Here is a 16,617-nt window from a genome sequence, read left to right as displayed (position 1 = left end):
TATAGACCGTTCTTTGGGGTAGAATTATTTGGGAGATATTTGGGGAAAATAATTTTATTTAAAGCCAAATCAATCAGTGGCAGATGGTATGATGGTATAAAAGGACAAGAACAGGAAATGGGATCATTGTTAGAGTTTGGGACACCCAAACTTTCTGAGCTTCAATTTCCTCATTAGTGAAAAAAGAACATAGGACCAATTAGACTATGATTTGCAAGATGTGTATGGTTTGGGGGCATTTAGAGTATGAAGTTATGGTGAGATATATGAGGTTAAATGTCCTGAGGTATTGGAGTTATGGTTCTGGAACAATGTGAGTTAGAGATTGGAAAGTGACTTACCAAAAAGAGACAAGCATTATTGCTGAGTATACAAACACTCACTGAGAAGAGTGGCAAGAAAACAGAGAGAGCTGGTATTTAGAGGAAGGAAGAAATCCTGTGTAGGTGTTAAAAGAATGAAAAGAGACATAGAGGGAAATCTGTCATGGAATTGATGAGGTAGGCTTTTATTTCTAGCATCCAATTCATTCATCTATCCATCCATCAGTCAACAGTCAATCAATAAACATTTATTTAAGAAAATTTTACTTGCTTCAAATAGTATTTTATTTTTTACACAATTATAAATCAAGAAATTTTTAGCATTCATTTTTACAAGATTTTGAGATCCAATTTTTTCTCCCTCCCTCCCCTCCCCTCTTCTAAAAGTAGTAATGATAGAGTTTATACATATACTATCATATAAACCACATCTCCATGTTCATTACAGTTGCGGAGTTGCGGAAGAAGTTACATACCAAAAGTAAAAAAAAAAAAAACATGAGAATAAAGTGAAAAAAAATATGCTTCAATCTACATTGAGAAAGTACAGTGCTATATAGTCAAAGACAAAAAAATCATCTGATAATATTCTTAGCCATATGGAGTGCAGTGGGGAGTGTTGGGAAAATAGGAACTGGAATAATTCTTTATCAGGATACGGATACCACTTTCCTTCATAATTCCTTTGTACTTGTCTTGGATCATTGTTTAATAAACATTTATTTATTTATAGTTTTCTTTTTTTTCTTCAAATGCTTTATTAACTTCTGGTTTACTTCATTCATTTCTGCCAAATTTGGGGTTACAAATTTTCTCCCCATTTTTCCCCTACCCACCACCCAAAATAGCAGTCTCCCAGGATATCCCCTCCTCTTATTTCCCAATTATATGTAAAATAGTATTAATAATAGTATATAATTTGGTTTTAAAATTTGAATTCCAGATTCATTCCCTTCCTCCCTTGTCACCTACCCTTACTGGGAAGATAAGCAATTCAATATAGGTTGTACATGTGTAGCTAATGCAAAACATTACAATAGTAGATATATTGTAGAAGACTGATTATATTCCCTCCTTTCTATCCCGCCTCCCACTTGTTCTATTCTCTACTTTGGTCCTGTCCCTTTTCAAAAGTGTGTGCTTCCAATTTTCCTACCCCCCTCCAGCTTGCCGTCCTCTCATCCCTCTCTCCCCTACTCTCCTGTAGGGTGAGATACCCTATTTAGTGTGTATGTCCTTCCCTCCCTGACCCAAATCCAGTGAGTATAAGTTTGACCCATTCCCTTATGCATTCTGGTTCTTCCCCTCCATTGTAATCATTGTCCCTTGCCTCTTCTATATGAGATAGTTTGCCCCATTCTGTCTCTCCCTATCTCTTCTCATTATATTCCTCTCTCACCTCTTAATTTCACCTTTTAAGTATCATCCCTTCCTATTAAATTGGTCCTGTGCCCTCTATCTATATAAACCTGTAAATACATACACACACACACACACACACACACACACTTTCACATATATATTCATACACCTATATACCCTCTGACAAAGACTATATATACATATCTCCATTCCCTTAAACTATTTTCATACTGAGAAACATTTTATCAGTTACAATTATTGTTTTTCCATGTAGGAATGTAAATAGTTCAACTTTGATAAGTTCCTTATGATTTCTTTTCCCTGTTTACCTTCTCATGCTTCTCTTGCTTCATGCATCTGAATGTCAAATTTTCTATTCAACTCTGTTTTTTTCTTCAAGAATATTTGAAAGTCCTCTATTCCACTGAATGACCATATTTCCCCCTGAAACATGATACTCAATTTTGCTGGGTTAGGTGATTCTTGGTTTTAACCCCAGCTGCTATGACCTCCAGAATATCATATTCCAGGCTCTTTGATCCCCCAGTATAGAAAGTGCCCGATCCTGTGTTATCCTGATTGTGTTTCCACAAAATTCAAATTGTTTCTTCCTGGCTGCTTGTAATATTCTCTCCTTGATCTGGGAATTCCAGAACCTGGCTAAAATATTCCTAGAAATTTTCTTTTTGGGATCTTTTTCAGGAGGTGATCGGTGGATTCTTTCAACCTCTATTTTGCCTTCTGGTTCTAAAACATCAGGGCAGTTTTCCTTGAGGATTTCTTGGAGGATGATTTCTAGGTTCTTTCTTTGATCATGGCTTTCAGGTAGTCCAATAATTTTAAAATTATCTCTCCTGGACCTATTTTCCAGGTCAGTGGTTTTTCCCATGAGATATTTCATATTGCCTTCTATTCCTCCATTTCTTTGGATGTGTTTAACAGCATCTGGTTTCTTATAAAGTCACTAGCTTCCCTTTGCTCCAGTCTAATTCTGAAGCAATGATTCTCCTCAGTGAGCTTTTGAGATTCTTTTTCCATCTGGCAAATTCGGCTTTTTAAGGCATTTTTCTCCTCATTGCCTTTTTAAGCCTCTTTTGACATTAGAGTTAGTCTGTTTTTTAAGGTATTATTTTCCTCATTTGGGCTATTGACTCTCATTTTGTAATTTCCTTGCATCGTTCTCATTTCTCTTCCCATATTTTTCTCCACTTCTCTTATCTGCTTCTTAAGGTCCTTTATGGTCTGTAACCAGCTCGTATTTTTCTTTGAGGCTTTTGGTGCAGGAGTTCTGACTTCACTGTCTTCCTTCTGTTCCCTGCTTTGGTCCTTTTTGTCCAGAAAATAGGAGTCTAATGATGGATTCTTCTGTTTGTTTTGCTTCCTTTGCCTGGTCAGGTTGCCACTCAATTACTTGACTCTTGGGCTTTTTGCCACAGTAGGACTCTGCCACCAGAAAGGGGAGCTTCAGTCCCAAACATTGCCAGAGGTATTAGATGGGTGCCCTCTCTGAAGGCTCCACACACTCTGGCAAGCTGGTCACACACCCCAGGACCTCCACCCTAGACTGCAATCCAGATCCAAGAAGGTTAAAGCAAGAGCAATTAACCGTCAGACTGGTTGCTTGGTCCCCCTACAGTCTGCAGGCTAGGAGCTGAAGCTGCAACTTGGAGCTGGCTGCATGGAGGTGGCTCAGCAGCTTCCCGTCCTGGGGGCAAAAGCCAGTTCTCATCCAACTACTGGTCTCAAAGTCCACACTGCAATGACCTCTCACTTTTTCCTCACATCTATGTGTTGATAATTTTGGAAACAGCCACAGCTACTGGTGTTCTGGAGTTCCTCCAACTGGTGTTTGGTCAGGCGCACTCTGGGGCTAAAACCTCAGGCTCCTACGGGCCTGGCCTCGGCTCCCAGAGCACTGCGCTGGCTACTCCCTGCCTGCCGGTCTGTCCTCAATGGGAGGTTAGCTTCTCTGTGTCATTTTGTGGGTTCTGTAGCTCCAAAGATTGTTCAGAGTCCCCTTTTACATGAATTGGGGAAGGTGGAAGCTGAAGCCACGTGAATGTCCTGTTTCTACTCCTACTCCACCATCTTGACTCCCTTAATAAACATTTATTGGGCACCTACTACATACCAGGCATTGTGCTAAGCAGTGTGCTAGACATTTGAGATGTAATTCCAAAGAAGGAAATAGTCCTTACTCTCAAGGAGTTTGGGCTCTAATAGACAAAAAGTCAACATGAAAAAAACACTCAAAGTGAATATGAATAGAACAGGAAGAGCTGAAAATAAACTCTGTAAAAAACAACCAAGGTGTCTGCAGAGAAAATGATGCAGTAACAGCTGTGGGGATCTGGAAAGGGTTCATGAAAAAGCTGGTGCTTGAGCAGCATCTGGAGGGAAGAGAGGTGTTCTAGAAAGCAGAAGGGAGGAGCCCACCTCCAGGGCTGTCTCATAGAGTTGTATGGCTTCTTCTGGTTCTCCTTTCATTTTATGGATGAACCCTAGGATACTCAAACTCTCCACATCTGATTCATTTCTCCGGAGACGCTTTTTAGCAAGTTTCTCCAAAGCAGTTAGAAGATATTCATCTTTTGTGTTTAATTTCAGTCCTTCCAGGTAAAGGGTGAGAGCATCAGCCTCTGACTTCCTGTAATGCTCTTGAAAGCGGCCATAGTGATAGTAGACTTCTTGTTTTGTCTTATCTGTACGTTGTTCCATGCTCAATACCTTCTGGTAGCTTTCTTCTGCTTTTTGGAAGTCACCTGCTTCTGCATACATGTTGCCTAGTTCTATATGACTTATTTCAAATGTGGGTCTGTACTCTATTGAAGTTTTAAAACAAGAGATGGCCGATTCAATTGCTCTCAGAAGATCGTGTCTGTCCTTGCCTTGTGGCCTGTAGTTGGTAGCCCTCTTGATTTGAAAAATTTTTTCCTTGTAACAACATCCCTTCTGGTGATGCAGGTTAGCAGAGGCTGGAGTGGCCTGCAATGCAGTGTCTACAAGATCAAGAGCTTTATCCAGGCATCCTTTCTTGCAGTAAAATTTGGCTGCATAGCGAAGGACATAGGGTTGTGATGACATCTTTTTTAAAGCTTCTTCAAGGTACTTTTCTCCAATTTTCCCTTTACCAACGGTCTGGAGCTTCATTGCAAGAAGAACCTTAAGGTAAACATCTTCTGGGTTGACTTTTACTGCCTGTTTTAGTGGTTCTAGAGAAATACTAGATTGGTCTCTGCTGTAACGATCCAGACGAAACATAGTAATTGCAAATCCAGTGTTAAATTCAGGGTTCTCAGGCTCTGATTCCAGGGCCTTTTGGAAACAAGCTTTGGCTGCTTCATAATACTCCTTTCCAAACTTGAGCAGGGCCCACCCTTCCTCACAGTCAATTTCTGGAACTTCTACTTTATAGCGGAAGGGGCTTGAAAGCTTTTTACAGATTGCTTCTACCTTCTCCAGGTAAATCTGGGCATCAGGGAGTTTGTCCATGTGATAATAGATCCAGGCATAGTTTCCCCAGACCACAAGGATTTTTTTCTCTGCTTGATCATCATTCAGCTCCTGGATCAGTTTTTCAGCTTGTCTCAAGCTTTCCAAAGCCTTCTCATTTTGACCCCTCACATGCTTCACATAGGCCAATGTGTTGTGAATTCCCACATCGAATTTTGTTTCCAGGAACTCAATTTCATCCAGAATTCTGTTTTCTAAATCAGGCAAGTCCATTTTTATTCTCATTAAATTCCATGTGAAATGGCATCTCAACTCAAGCAGGGCATCCATCATAGTATTCTTCTCGGACATCTCACTGTGGATACAGATAGAATATTTAATTATTAGATTGTTATTGTTTGTCCTTCATTATCAAAGATGACCAGTGATAGCAGAAGGTGATGTCTTGATTTTCAGGTGAATTTGATTTAAGTGAGGGAGGGATTTGCAAAATTAAGAGACTCATTCTTCCCTTGAGGGTCATCTGAGTCCAGTGGTAAGACATAGGTCAGTACTACTGAATTTTGATGTAAGGCAAGATAAGAAACGAGGCAAAAGATGATGTAGTTTGCCTACCCAAAAAAATGGGAGAGGAAGACCCTTATGATTTCTGGTCAGAATAGATACAGTTCCCATATATTCTTACTATGAGCTAGAGGTTCCCAAACTTATTTGACCTAATATAATCTTTAAAAAATTATGCAGTGCCTCCTCCCCCCCCCAATAAATCTATTTCCTTAACACTTTAATGGTTTTTTTGAAATTTGGATCATTTCAAAATAGCATATTTTTTAAAATGACATCTCCAAATTGAAATTTTATTGTAAATTTGTGTTTTTTTCCCATATGGAAATTTTGATGAAGCAGTATTATGTAATGTAACAGTAAAGTATCATATTGTAAACATGTCATTACATATGTATATTCCAGCCATTGCATTCTGGACTTCCCAACAATGCATGACATGCTCATCTGCCAACATTTGCTTGTTAAGACCTATTGGTGGACTTGAACACTGAGTGTTTATAACTTGTATTTTGTGTGTTTATATTATAAAATTTGATAATTTAAAGCTGTTATATTTGGGTTTACCTTAATTTAGTTAAAATGATTGCTTTATATTCATTAACTTTATGTGGAGTTTTACTTAGATGTGAAGTTTCCATGAAAACAATTTGAAAACACATCTGACTGAATTAAGGTCACTAGATTGTTAATTAATTGGTTTCCATTCAAAAGTTTAAATTTAAGAACATGATGATTGTTTATGATATTGTTACTGGTAAACAGTATGTATTATCTATATTGTAACAGAAGCAGTTTCTCTTATAAAGTCTGAAAGTTGTTAAATTGAGCATTATACTGTTAGAGGAATAGAAAAATGATGAATGGAATACTCTAACCATGTGTTGTAATATTTTGAAGTATTATAATTTGGGAAATCATAAGCTTCCGAGTTTGTCTTTGTTTAAAAGGAAGTTTTAGTTAAGATTGTTCTTCTATCATTCATGAAACTTGTAAGATTTTTAAGTAAGCACTTAGAGTTACTGTTTTAATGCAAAAACCTAAAATTTCTCCTTGATTAATGTATGTATAGGAATTGGCAGGCAGAGACATTAGCATTAGCCCTTCCCTGGGGACCATGTCAATTCTTCTTATTTTGTAAAATTGCCAAGTTCCCTAGAAACCATCTATATAAGTAATGTCATCTGCTTTCTCTTGCAAATTTCTATGATCGGAGCAGTCAGTAAAAGATATGAGCTCTTTTATGTTATCTTACTGGGAAATTTATTATGATTTTTGACCTAGAATTAGAACATGTGCAGAAATATGTGCACACTGCTTTAGACTCATCTTATAATGTACCCATTGTTTAAAGGGATTGTAAAAGCAGTAGCTTGTAACAGCACTGACTGTGATCAGTCTCTTAACTGTTACCACTGTGAGATTCCATTGCAATACCTTTTTTGACTAAGAAACTTTGTGATATCTAGGAATTCTGCAACTAACTAAGAATTTAGTTTGTTAATAATACTTTGGAAATTTATGTTAGTTAAGGACATTTTTCACCAATCTCAATATTAAAAGTTTATTTTTCCTTTAAGGAAAAGAGAAGATATCATTTAAAACTTTACAATTAATATTCTTCATTAAGGTTTTGCAATTATTTTTCTTAACATTAGGATAAATTCAAACTGTTTTTAAAGAAAAGAAAATACTTTTAGAAAAGGTGTTTTGAAAAGTCTTGTGTGATTTTTTTTGAAGGTTTACTAAATTTTCAACATAAGTCATTGTTAAACTAATGCAATAAGTTAAACCAATGAAATAAATTAGAATAGATCTTGCTATTTTGATTTGAATTTGTAGTTATTCCACAGTCTTAGCAAAAGTCATCATTTGTATTTGAATGTATAAGTTAAAGATTTTGATTCCTGAAGTGTGTCACTCTTCCAGACTGAATAAAATTAATGAAGAATAAACAAACTTGCAAGGACATAAATCCATCAGCTTGTGGGCTTAGCCATTAACCTCTTTGCTTTGTTTAAGCTAGAATTCCAATACAGAACAGTTATGTTAGTAAAAGAATATCAACTTATGAGCTATCCTGTTTTATGGTTAAAAATGTAAAGGACAGCTGAATAAACTGAATAATGTATTTGAGAGATTAGGAAAGATAAATAAAGATTTTATTAGAAATATGGAAGGCAGATAAGAAAGTTTGGGTACAAATGGGTGTTTATGCAAGCCTCTCCTGTCCCTAGATGTTTGTTCTCAATACCTTTGTATCCGTTTCAGATGGTTTTTAGTATGTTGAGAGAGAGGGTAAGGAAGTATTTTAGGCAGGCAGAAAGATTTATAACTTGATAGCTGGATCAAATTTTAGATGCCCCTATCTGAAGAATACCACTCTATATTTATTTCCTATTGAAAACTTTTGGGGACTGTAATTTCTTATAGTTTTAAGCTTTGATTACAAGGATAGTTGTTATAAAATCAATAATGCAATGGTATGGGCTGCAGGCTGAGAACTGCTAAATGGTGTGCCTGGGAAAAGTTTTGAAGACAACTTGTACACTGTCTAGGTAGAATCTTTTTTTTTTAACTGTTTCCCAACTATGCATTTCCTTTTTGAAAAGGAAAATTTTCCACCTGATTACTCCTAAGCCCTGCTTTCAGTACCTAGTGACTACATGATTTCCTACCAGATATGACTCATGCCTGGAATCAAACCGAGCTAAGGAAGTTTTTCCTTCTGTTAAAATATATGACATTGTCTCTCTTTTTCTTTTATAGCCAATTTACCAAGAAGTTATATTCATGGTCCAATAAATAAATAAATATAGAAATAACATCACCTAAAGGAGGAAATTATTGAACCAACCAAGTGTGGGGAGCCAAGGAAGCTTGATTCAGCACTCAGATAAAGATCTCACTATGTTCCCTATAGTAGGCCCTTTGAGATGCTGCTTTGTTAAGCTTGCTCCTTAGTTCTTTTGATATGAGTTACACTGAAAAGAATGTTGTCTGATTCCTTCGCAAATAGGCTCTTCCCCAAGACTGTAGTTTTCGAAAACCAAAATACTTGAATTCTTAGGTGGTCAGTTCCTATGAAGATTTCCTTGATGACGAGGCTTTGATTTCTGGCCTTGAAGCCAGCTCTCAAGGGCATCCTTTGTAATGTGGCTGCATATGAAAGGAGTTAACTGACTTTTTCTAAGTCTTTCTGGCACCTCAAGAACAACCTTACTGCCATGCTACTTTCAATATATGGCAGACTAAGATAATGACAAAAAATACTAGGGTCTTTTTTTTTCTTTTGGGAGGGCATATTGGGGTTAAGTAACATGCCCTAGGTCACATGGCTAGTTTTGTGTGTGTGCACGTGTGTGTGTGTGTGTGTGTGTGTGTGTGTGTGTGAAGTGTCTGAGGCTGGATCCTAACTCAGGTTCTCCTGGCTCCAGGGCCGGTGCTCTACTCACTGAGCCATCTAGCCGCCCCCTGAATACTTGAGTCTTTTTTGTCTCATTGCTCTATAAAAACTTTGTCCCAAGAATCAATAAATGGAGTTCATCATTCTTCCTTTAACTACCCACATGGCTTGGTCATTTCTTTTTCATGTCTCTGAATCATGGTAAGTTCTGGACACTGAGCAGCCCATGACAAATGGTGCCTACGAGGGACACAAAGGGATATGAAAGGAAACTGACAGTGGATATGACCTTTACAAGCAGAAGGAACTCCAAAAATCACAAGTCACAGTGTAAGGGCACTTTTTTTCCAATCAATTCTTACTCATTCTATTCCACCAGGCTGATACAGGGCTTTTCAAGCTTTCTGTCACCATGGGTCAAATGCATAGGGTACAATTCAAAGATCAGGAACAATATTTTCAAATATTAAAGAAAGCAATCAAAGAAAGAGTGTTTGTTGTTATGAAGGAACAGTTAGAGGAATTTTATTTAGTGTGCTGTGAAATTGTTGCCCTGGGTTTCCAAAGGGTGGTGTAATAGAATGGGATACAGAAGGAAAACAGATAACTGAGAAACTAGGAAAAGAAAGAATCCAGCATTTCCTAATTTCTGCCTTTTTTTCTATGGAATATATTAAGATATGTTTTACATTAGGAATTAAAATTCAAAAGATGGCACAATTAAGTATAATTCAACTCTCTTTACACAGTATTTATAGCAAGTCAAAAAAGTATGCAAAAAAATCCTGAATAAATTTAGAAAAAATAAATTTGGATGAAAAATGTGAGCAGAAGTTCTAAGGTTTAAGGGTCTCCTTTCCTCCAGTCTAACGCTTGCCAAGTCTGATTGTGGGAAAGACTGTTAAAACTAATATTAATTAAAATAATGAAAAGTAAAAAGGGATTTTTTCCCCTCAGATTAAAGAGGCAGACTAATAAACATTTAGCCATTCTCCTGACTCATATAAAAGAGGAAAGTATTTTATATCAGGGTGCAACTGAAAGTTAATTTCATTTGGCACTAAGGCAAAATTAGAACATATAAAGATCTGAAAAAACTTCAGGGGTAAAAGCTTTTAACTCTAGCTAGTACAGGACAGAGATCGGCGCCACTGGACTTTGTCCAGCTTCTCCATACTGTACCTGGAAATTAAAAGCCTTTTGATTTCTTAAAAAAAAATTTAGACATCACTGAAATTCATAGTGTAGGTTAAATTAGCTAAAAGCTTTCTTTAAAAGTCTCTTGTCACTAAAAGAGAGAGTGCTTAAGGATAATTAGGATATTTAAATCACCCTCCTCAATCTAGATAAAGGAAAGCTGCATAACAAATTACATAAAGTGCTCCACAAACAATAGCCCTCAGGGTGTACATGCCATCCCACACTTATTTGGCAGCCTGAATCCACCATTCACTCTTTGCAACTCTGAAAAGAAGAGAAAAAACCTCTGAAACTCTGAAAAGAGGAGTAAAAATGCTAAATTCTCTATCAATGACTTTTGCATGTGATGATTTGAAAATTCAAATAATATCATAATGTGTGTTATTGTGGTCTTTCTGAGTTGTGGTACCATTCTATTATATAGTAAAGATTGGATAATCATTGTTAGCGAGAAATAGTGTTAGATAAAACAAAACTTTTATCTGATATTTGTTGAAACTAAAAAGATAGAGGAAAGAAATTTGTGTAGAAACTGTCACATTACTTTATCAGTTCTGCTAAACCTTCTCTTATAATGTTTATATCTACCATATAGAAAACCAGGTAGTCACAAATTTACCTGTGGTTATAAAAGGAGGCTACAGGACCAGAGGATACCTCAATAAAATTGTGTTAACTTCTTTCATCTAGATCAGATTAGGAAAGGAGAGTTCCACCCTTCCCCCCCCCCCACTTGCAGTTCCCATGGGGTCTGGGTATTAAAAGTTCTGAGCCCTGCTACTGATAATCAATCATTTCATAAACCAATAGTTGTCTCTACTAGATAAGACAATCCATCCTTTTTTTTTTTAAGCAATTGGGGTAAGTAACTTGCCCAAGGCTACATGGCCAGTTTTTTTGTGTGGGTGTTAAGTATCTGAGGCTGGAACCAATCTGAGTCCTTCCAACTCTGGGGCTGGCACTCTTACTCCCTGCACCACCTAGCTGTCCCTATCCATCCTTTTTATCAATGATTTAATATGTTCTAGGAATACAACTGACTTCATATGAAGTTTAATGTTTTTGCTTCAGCTAAAATAATTTGGCTGTCACTTATGGAACTTGTAAAAGTGATCATTTTAGTGTCTCAATGCTAAAACCTAGAATTGTTAATTGATTACTGTACGTGGAAAAGAGGAAACTAGGAAAAAACTTCATTACATTCCTCCTGCATATATGAAATTTAGCAAAGCAGGAACATCACTTTCATGCCCTGGTCGATATCAGTTGTTCTTATTCTTTAATAATGTCAAGACCCCTGGAAACTATCTGTATAGGAAAAATCATCAGACTAGGCTAGGAACTTGTTTTAGTGAATGTAATTCGTAATAATGACCCTAACTTGCTAAAAAGTTGCAAAAGATTAATAAGGATTGGTTATTACACCAACATAAGTGAAATTTGAGAAAAAAAATGTTAAATGATATTCCTTATGTATTAAAAGACCTTTTACATCTTTATTGCTTATTACAGCTAGATAAGAATAAAATTAACTGTAGATAGCTCTAAGCTGTGATTGGTAAAATTGTTGGTTAAGATAACAAGCATTTAAGACCACATTCATATATTTCTACTATTTTTTTCTGTTTACACCTGATTCCTATGATTAGACTAAGTAATCAGTAAAGGATGTGAACTCTTTTTATGTTAGTTTATTGGAAAATTTAATATTTTTTACTTAAGATTAGAAAATGTACAGAAATTTATATAAACTATTTAAAAATCACCTGAAGATATTCCCATTGACTAAAGGAATTTTGGAACTAATAGTTTTTTTTTAAAATATGGTGATCAGCTTTTAATTGTTTGAGATTCAATTAATATATTTTTTTCTTCTCTCCTTTGACTCAAACACTTTATGATACCTAAATTAGTTTTGTTAAGTAATAAGCCAGGAAAATAGAGAATGCTCACTGACCTCTGATAATCATTTCATATCCTATTTCAGCTAAAATCTGAATTAATCAAACAGGCTGCTCTGCCTCATTTTACAAAAAAAAAAGCTCTTTCCATATCAGCTACTCCAGAGCCCAAATAAGACTGTGAGTAGGATTTAAAACAGGCATCTAGAGATCATAATTTCCAAAAAGACCAAGCTTTGTCTCTGAGAATACTTCTCCTTATGTTATCAAAGCCTACTTTATGGCCCTTAAGGACAAGACCCTCAATTTGAGGCACTAACTTGAGTAACTGGACTTTTTCCTTTTCTGAAGATTTTTCTGGGCATATACCATGTTATGGATTGCTAATGATAAAGAAAACGCAGATATTCTGGATCATAACTTCAATCAACACTGTCATCTTTCTCTTTTTAGTGTTTACCATTTATCCAATTAAGAAAATTCCTTTCTCATACAATAATTAAACCATTATGGGGATTGTAAATTTGTATAACTCAACCACACCTAATTGGGATGGTCTTAGAATGTATTTAACATCTCTCATTCTTTTGTTCATCAGTCAGGACTCTAGGCCTGCACTTCAGGTACGTGTAGTAAAGCTAGCAATAAATACGTCAAGCCACTCAGGTTAGTTTATAGTAAAATTTAGTTGTAACCCCCATACAATTATTCAGGACATAAAATGAGAGATAAAATTATTGAGCCTCAAAAATAGAGTAAATCAAAGAGATAACATGAAAACTTTAAATGATTTTCAAAAATAATCAAGAGATATAAATTGGGTAAAGAACACATCAGCTCACTTACTTTTTTAGTACCCTAAGGAGAGTATCAAACCTCCATTCTCCTTGAACTTTAACAAAATAAGCAAAACAACAATTAAAATTATTGAAAATGCCATTCAGCAGTGCCAAGTGTATAGGATAGATAGAAACAACCCTATAGAAATCAGTGTATCAGTACAGAAATCAGACACCTTTAATTCCCTTTGGGACCATACATCAGCAACAAAATATCTTAAGAGTGTATTTATCTCACTCATCAAAGCCAAAAAAACCAGTGTCACCTACCCTCAATTAGTAGCTATGTTAATGTATAAGGCTATGCAACCTGTAATCACCACTGTAGGCTCCCTCCCTGTACATATTCAGTAACCTTATGTTGAAGCCCAAATTGAAATGCTAATCTAAGAAGACCCTTCCTAGCTTTGATTACAGGGATAGATGTCATAAAAGCCAATAATGGAATGGCATGGACTGCATGCTGAGAACTGCTAAATGGTGGATGTCTGTGTCTGGAAAAGGTTTTGAAGACAACCTTGGACACTGCCTGGGTAGAAGCTTTTTTTTAACTGTTTCCCAACTGTGCATTTCCTTTCTGAAAGGGAAAATTCTACACCTGATTACTCCTAAGCCCTGCTTTCAGCACCTAGTGGCTACATGATTTCCTATCAGATATGACTGATGCCTGGAATCAAAGAGAGCTAAGGAAGTGTTTCCTTCTGTTAAGATATATGACATTGCCCCTCTTTTTTTTTTATAGCAAATTTATCATGAAGTTATATTCATGGGAGTGGCTAGGTGGCACAGTAAATAGAGCACCTGCCCTGGAATCAGGGGTACATGAGTTCAAATCTGACTTCAGACATTTTACACTTACTGGCTGTGTGACCTTATGCAAGTCACTTAACCCCAATTGCCCTGCCTTCACCCCTCCAAAAAAAAAGCAAAAAAAAAAATTAAATATCAAAAAAATGATGTTATATTCATGAACAAAAAATAAATAACTATAGGGACAACATCCCACAAAGGAGGAAATGATTAGATCAAATAATGAGAGGATAGCAAATTTTGAGGAAAGCAACAGGATCAGACTGATTCCTCTAAGGAATATACTGTAATAAGAATGTAAATTTTAAAGATCTTCCCTGTCCCTAGGCTAATGTGCACCTGAAGCCTGGGGTGGGGGAGGCTTGTTTTTCAGTAGATACTTCTTGATTGGCCAGTGAGTCAATAAGGTTGTTACATTCTCTGAGCCAGGAGAAGGCTATATAAGTCCTGATGTGTAGCTTTGTTTTTGGGACTCACTTTGAGAAGTGTTCTGTGATTTGATCTGAATTATGGGAAGCCATTGTTGAGAGTCCCCCGGCTTTGAAAAACCCAGATGTTGACTGGGTATGAATGTAATGGTTGGACAGTTTGGAAATCTATCTACTTGATCTGTTTCTGTCTTGATAATTCTGCCTGTATATTCTGAAGTTTGGAGTGCTGACCTTTTTCCCCTGAACAAGGTAAACGATATATGTCTGACTGATTAAAGTAAGCTTGTTAACCCATTTTGAGTTGCTTTCCTCTAACAAAGCAGATCCAAGAACCTGTATGGGCAGCAAACCCTGAGGACGCACTTGGGGTGCTTGCTGCTACATATACACAGATGTGTGAGGTTGGCTTCTAAAAATTTTCTATTATGGAAATTCAAACTTTTGGCATGCTTTGGCAATAAGATTTAAATGTGGATTTTTGCACAGAATGTATAAGACAGTTGTAACAGTGAAATTATTTCTTTTATATATATATATAAGCAATCAGGGTTAAGTAACTTGCTCAACGTTACACGGCCAGTTATTTCTGGGTGTGGTGCTGATTGTCTGAGCCCGGGATTCGATCCCAGGTCATCCCGATACTGGAGTCGGTGCTCTTACAAGCTGTGCTACCTGGCCACCTCTGTTATTTCTTCTTTTTTACAGCATTTGTCTGATGATTTTAAAAGGTAGATGAACTCATTTTTGGACAGATCCTCACATTTTTATGGATTCCTATACTAGGTACAGGATTTAGGTAATGATGGAAATAACAAATAAGAAATAAACTGAAAGTTTTCTGTAGTTTCAAAAATATGGAACCAAATTTAAGTGGTAGCAATAACTTATTTTAAGTCAGAATTATCCAGTAATCTCTAGATCTGAACCAGAAAATCAGAACTCCCTTTTTGAATTGTATAACTACATGAGGCATCTGGGATTTAAAAAGTACTGTTTAAAAAAGTATTGGGACACAAGGAATTGATGTTAATTAACCTTGGTAGTAATGATTCTTTTATTTTGTATGGTTCATGTGTAAGTTTTCTTGATTATCTTAGTGACATGTAATCTCCCTTCCTCAAACTAGTAAATTTGAGCCACCCAAGAAGTTTAATCTCTGACTTAAAGTAATTATACAATTTTGTAAAACTGTGAGCAAAACTTTCTTGTATTGTTATACTTTTTGAGCCTAGCTTACATGGCTGAAAAACTGAACCATTTTGATGTGCCTTTACTATCAAATCATGCATCTGGAAGCCCCTGTCAGGTCAGTCTGACTACTCCAGCTTGTGGATATGGATTCTAGACATCTAAAGATTATTCCTGATCCTGATTGGATATCAGAGTCAAGGACCTGAAAAAGAAAACATCAGATGCAGACATCTCTCCCAAAATACTGGTCCATGCCTACACAGGAAACACTTCCTCCCTGGGGCTCCCCTTACATAACCAAGATGGTTGTTTATATCTTTTTGCAGCTTCAGCCTGCTCTTTCTTCTTGTTTGCAATTGCCTTGCAGTAATTTCCCATCTCAGGGCATCTCCAACCATTCCCTTCAGTGCCTTTTCTCCAAGGGTGGTCAGTTTGCTCAGATCCCTCTCCCTTTCTGCTGCTGGGATGGTTACTGTCCTGGCTTTTGTCCTGCTAGGGATGAAATTTTGCCCACAGATGTTTCACCACCTCGGTAAACAAATTTATGCTGTTCATGGTCATTTTCCCTCAACCTGTGGGCCCCCCTCAAGATATTGAAAAGAAAGCATCTCCATGGTCCATAAAGGAAGGATTTTTAAAACTTCCTTTCCCTTCTCTAGTAGAAGAATGAGTTTCCTTTATACCTCATCCCTTTCTAGGCCTGAAGGCTAAGCCTTCTGGCTTCTTTTGGCCAAAAGTGGGAAAATGATAATCATTCAATATCATATGTTGGCCAAAGTCTGAATTAACCAAACAGACTGCTCTGCCTCACCTTAAAAATGAAATTTCCTGTGTCAGCAATGCCAGAGCATCATGAGATCATGACTTCCAAATGGACCCTGCTTTGTCTTTGTTCTCTGAATAAGCTTGGAGATTGCCTCTCCTCATGTCAACAAAGTAGATGAGGCTTACTTGATGGCCCTTAAGGATGAGACCCTTAATGAGGCATTAACTTGAGTAATGGATCTTTTTCTTATCTTGATATTTCTGAACATATACTATGCTCTAGAATTGGTAAAGAAAACACAGGTATCCTGGATCATAATTTCAATTGACACCTTGTCAGTTCTCTTGTTTTATTGTTTTCACCATCTATTA

The 16,617-nt window shown here is 36.6% G+C and overlaps 1 protein-coding gene across 1 annotated transcript in view; it reads right to left on the bottom strand.

Annotated features, from left to right (window-relative positions):
- Window positions 1–570: 570 nt before the first annotated feature.
- LOC138169591 (interferon-induced protein with tetratricopeptide repeats 1B-like) overlaps window positions 571–16,617 on the bottom strand; it is a 28,827-nt gene continuing 12,780 nt past the window's right edge. Inside the window, exon 2 of the mRNA XM_069099178.1 lies at window positions 571–5,493. Coding sequence (XP_068955279.1) covers window positions 4,047–5,493 — 1,447 coding nt within the window. The 3' untranslated portion in view covers window positions 571–4,046. The remainder of the gene's footprint in view (window positions 5,494–16,617) is intronic.

Source organism: Petaurus breviceps, unplaced genomic scaffold (genome assembly GCF_028583685.1).
Source record: "Petaurus breviceps papuanus isolate PSGF00001 unplaced genomic scaffold, PetGlider_PUasm1.0 37, whole genome shotgun sequence".
Lineage (NCBI taxonomy): Eukaryota > Metazoa > Chordata > Mammalia > Diprotodontia > Petauridae > Petaurus > Petaurus breviceps.
The sequence above is the reverse complement of the archived record's forward strand: the minus strand, read 5'-3'. Positions and strand labels throughout refer to the sequence as shown.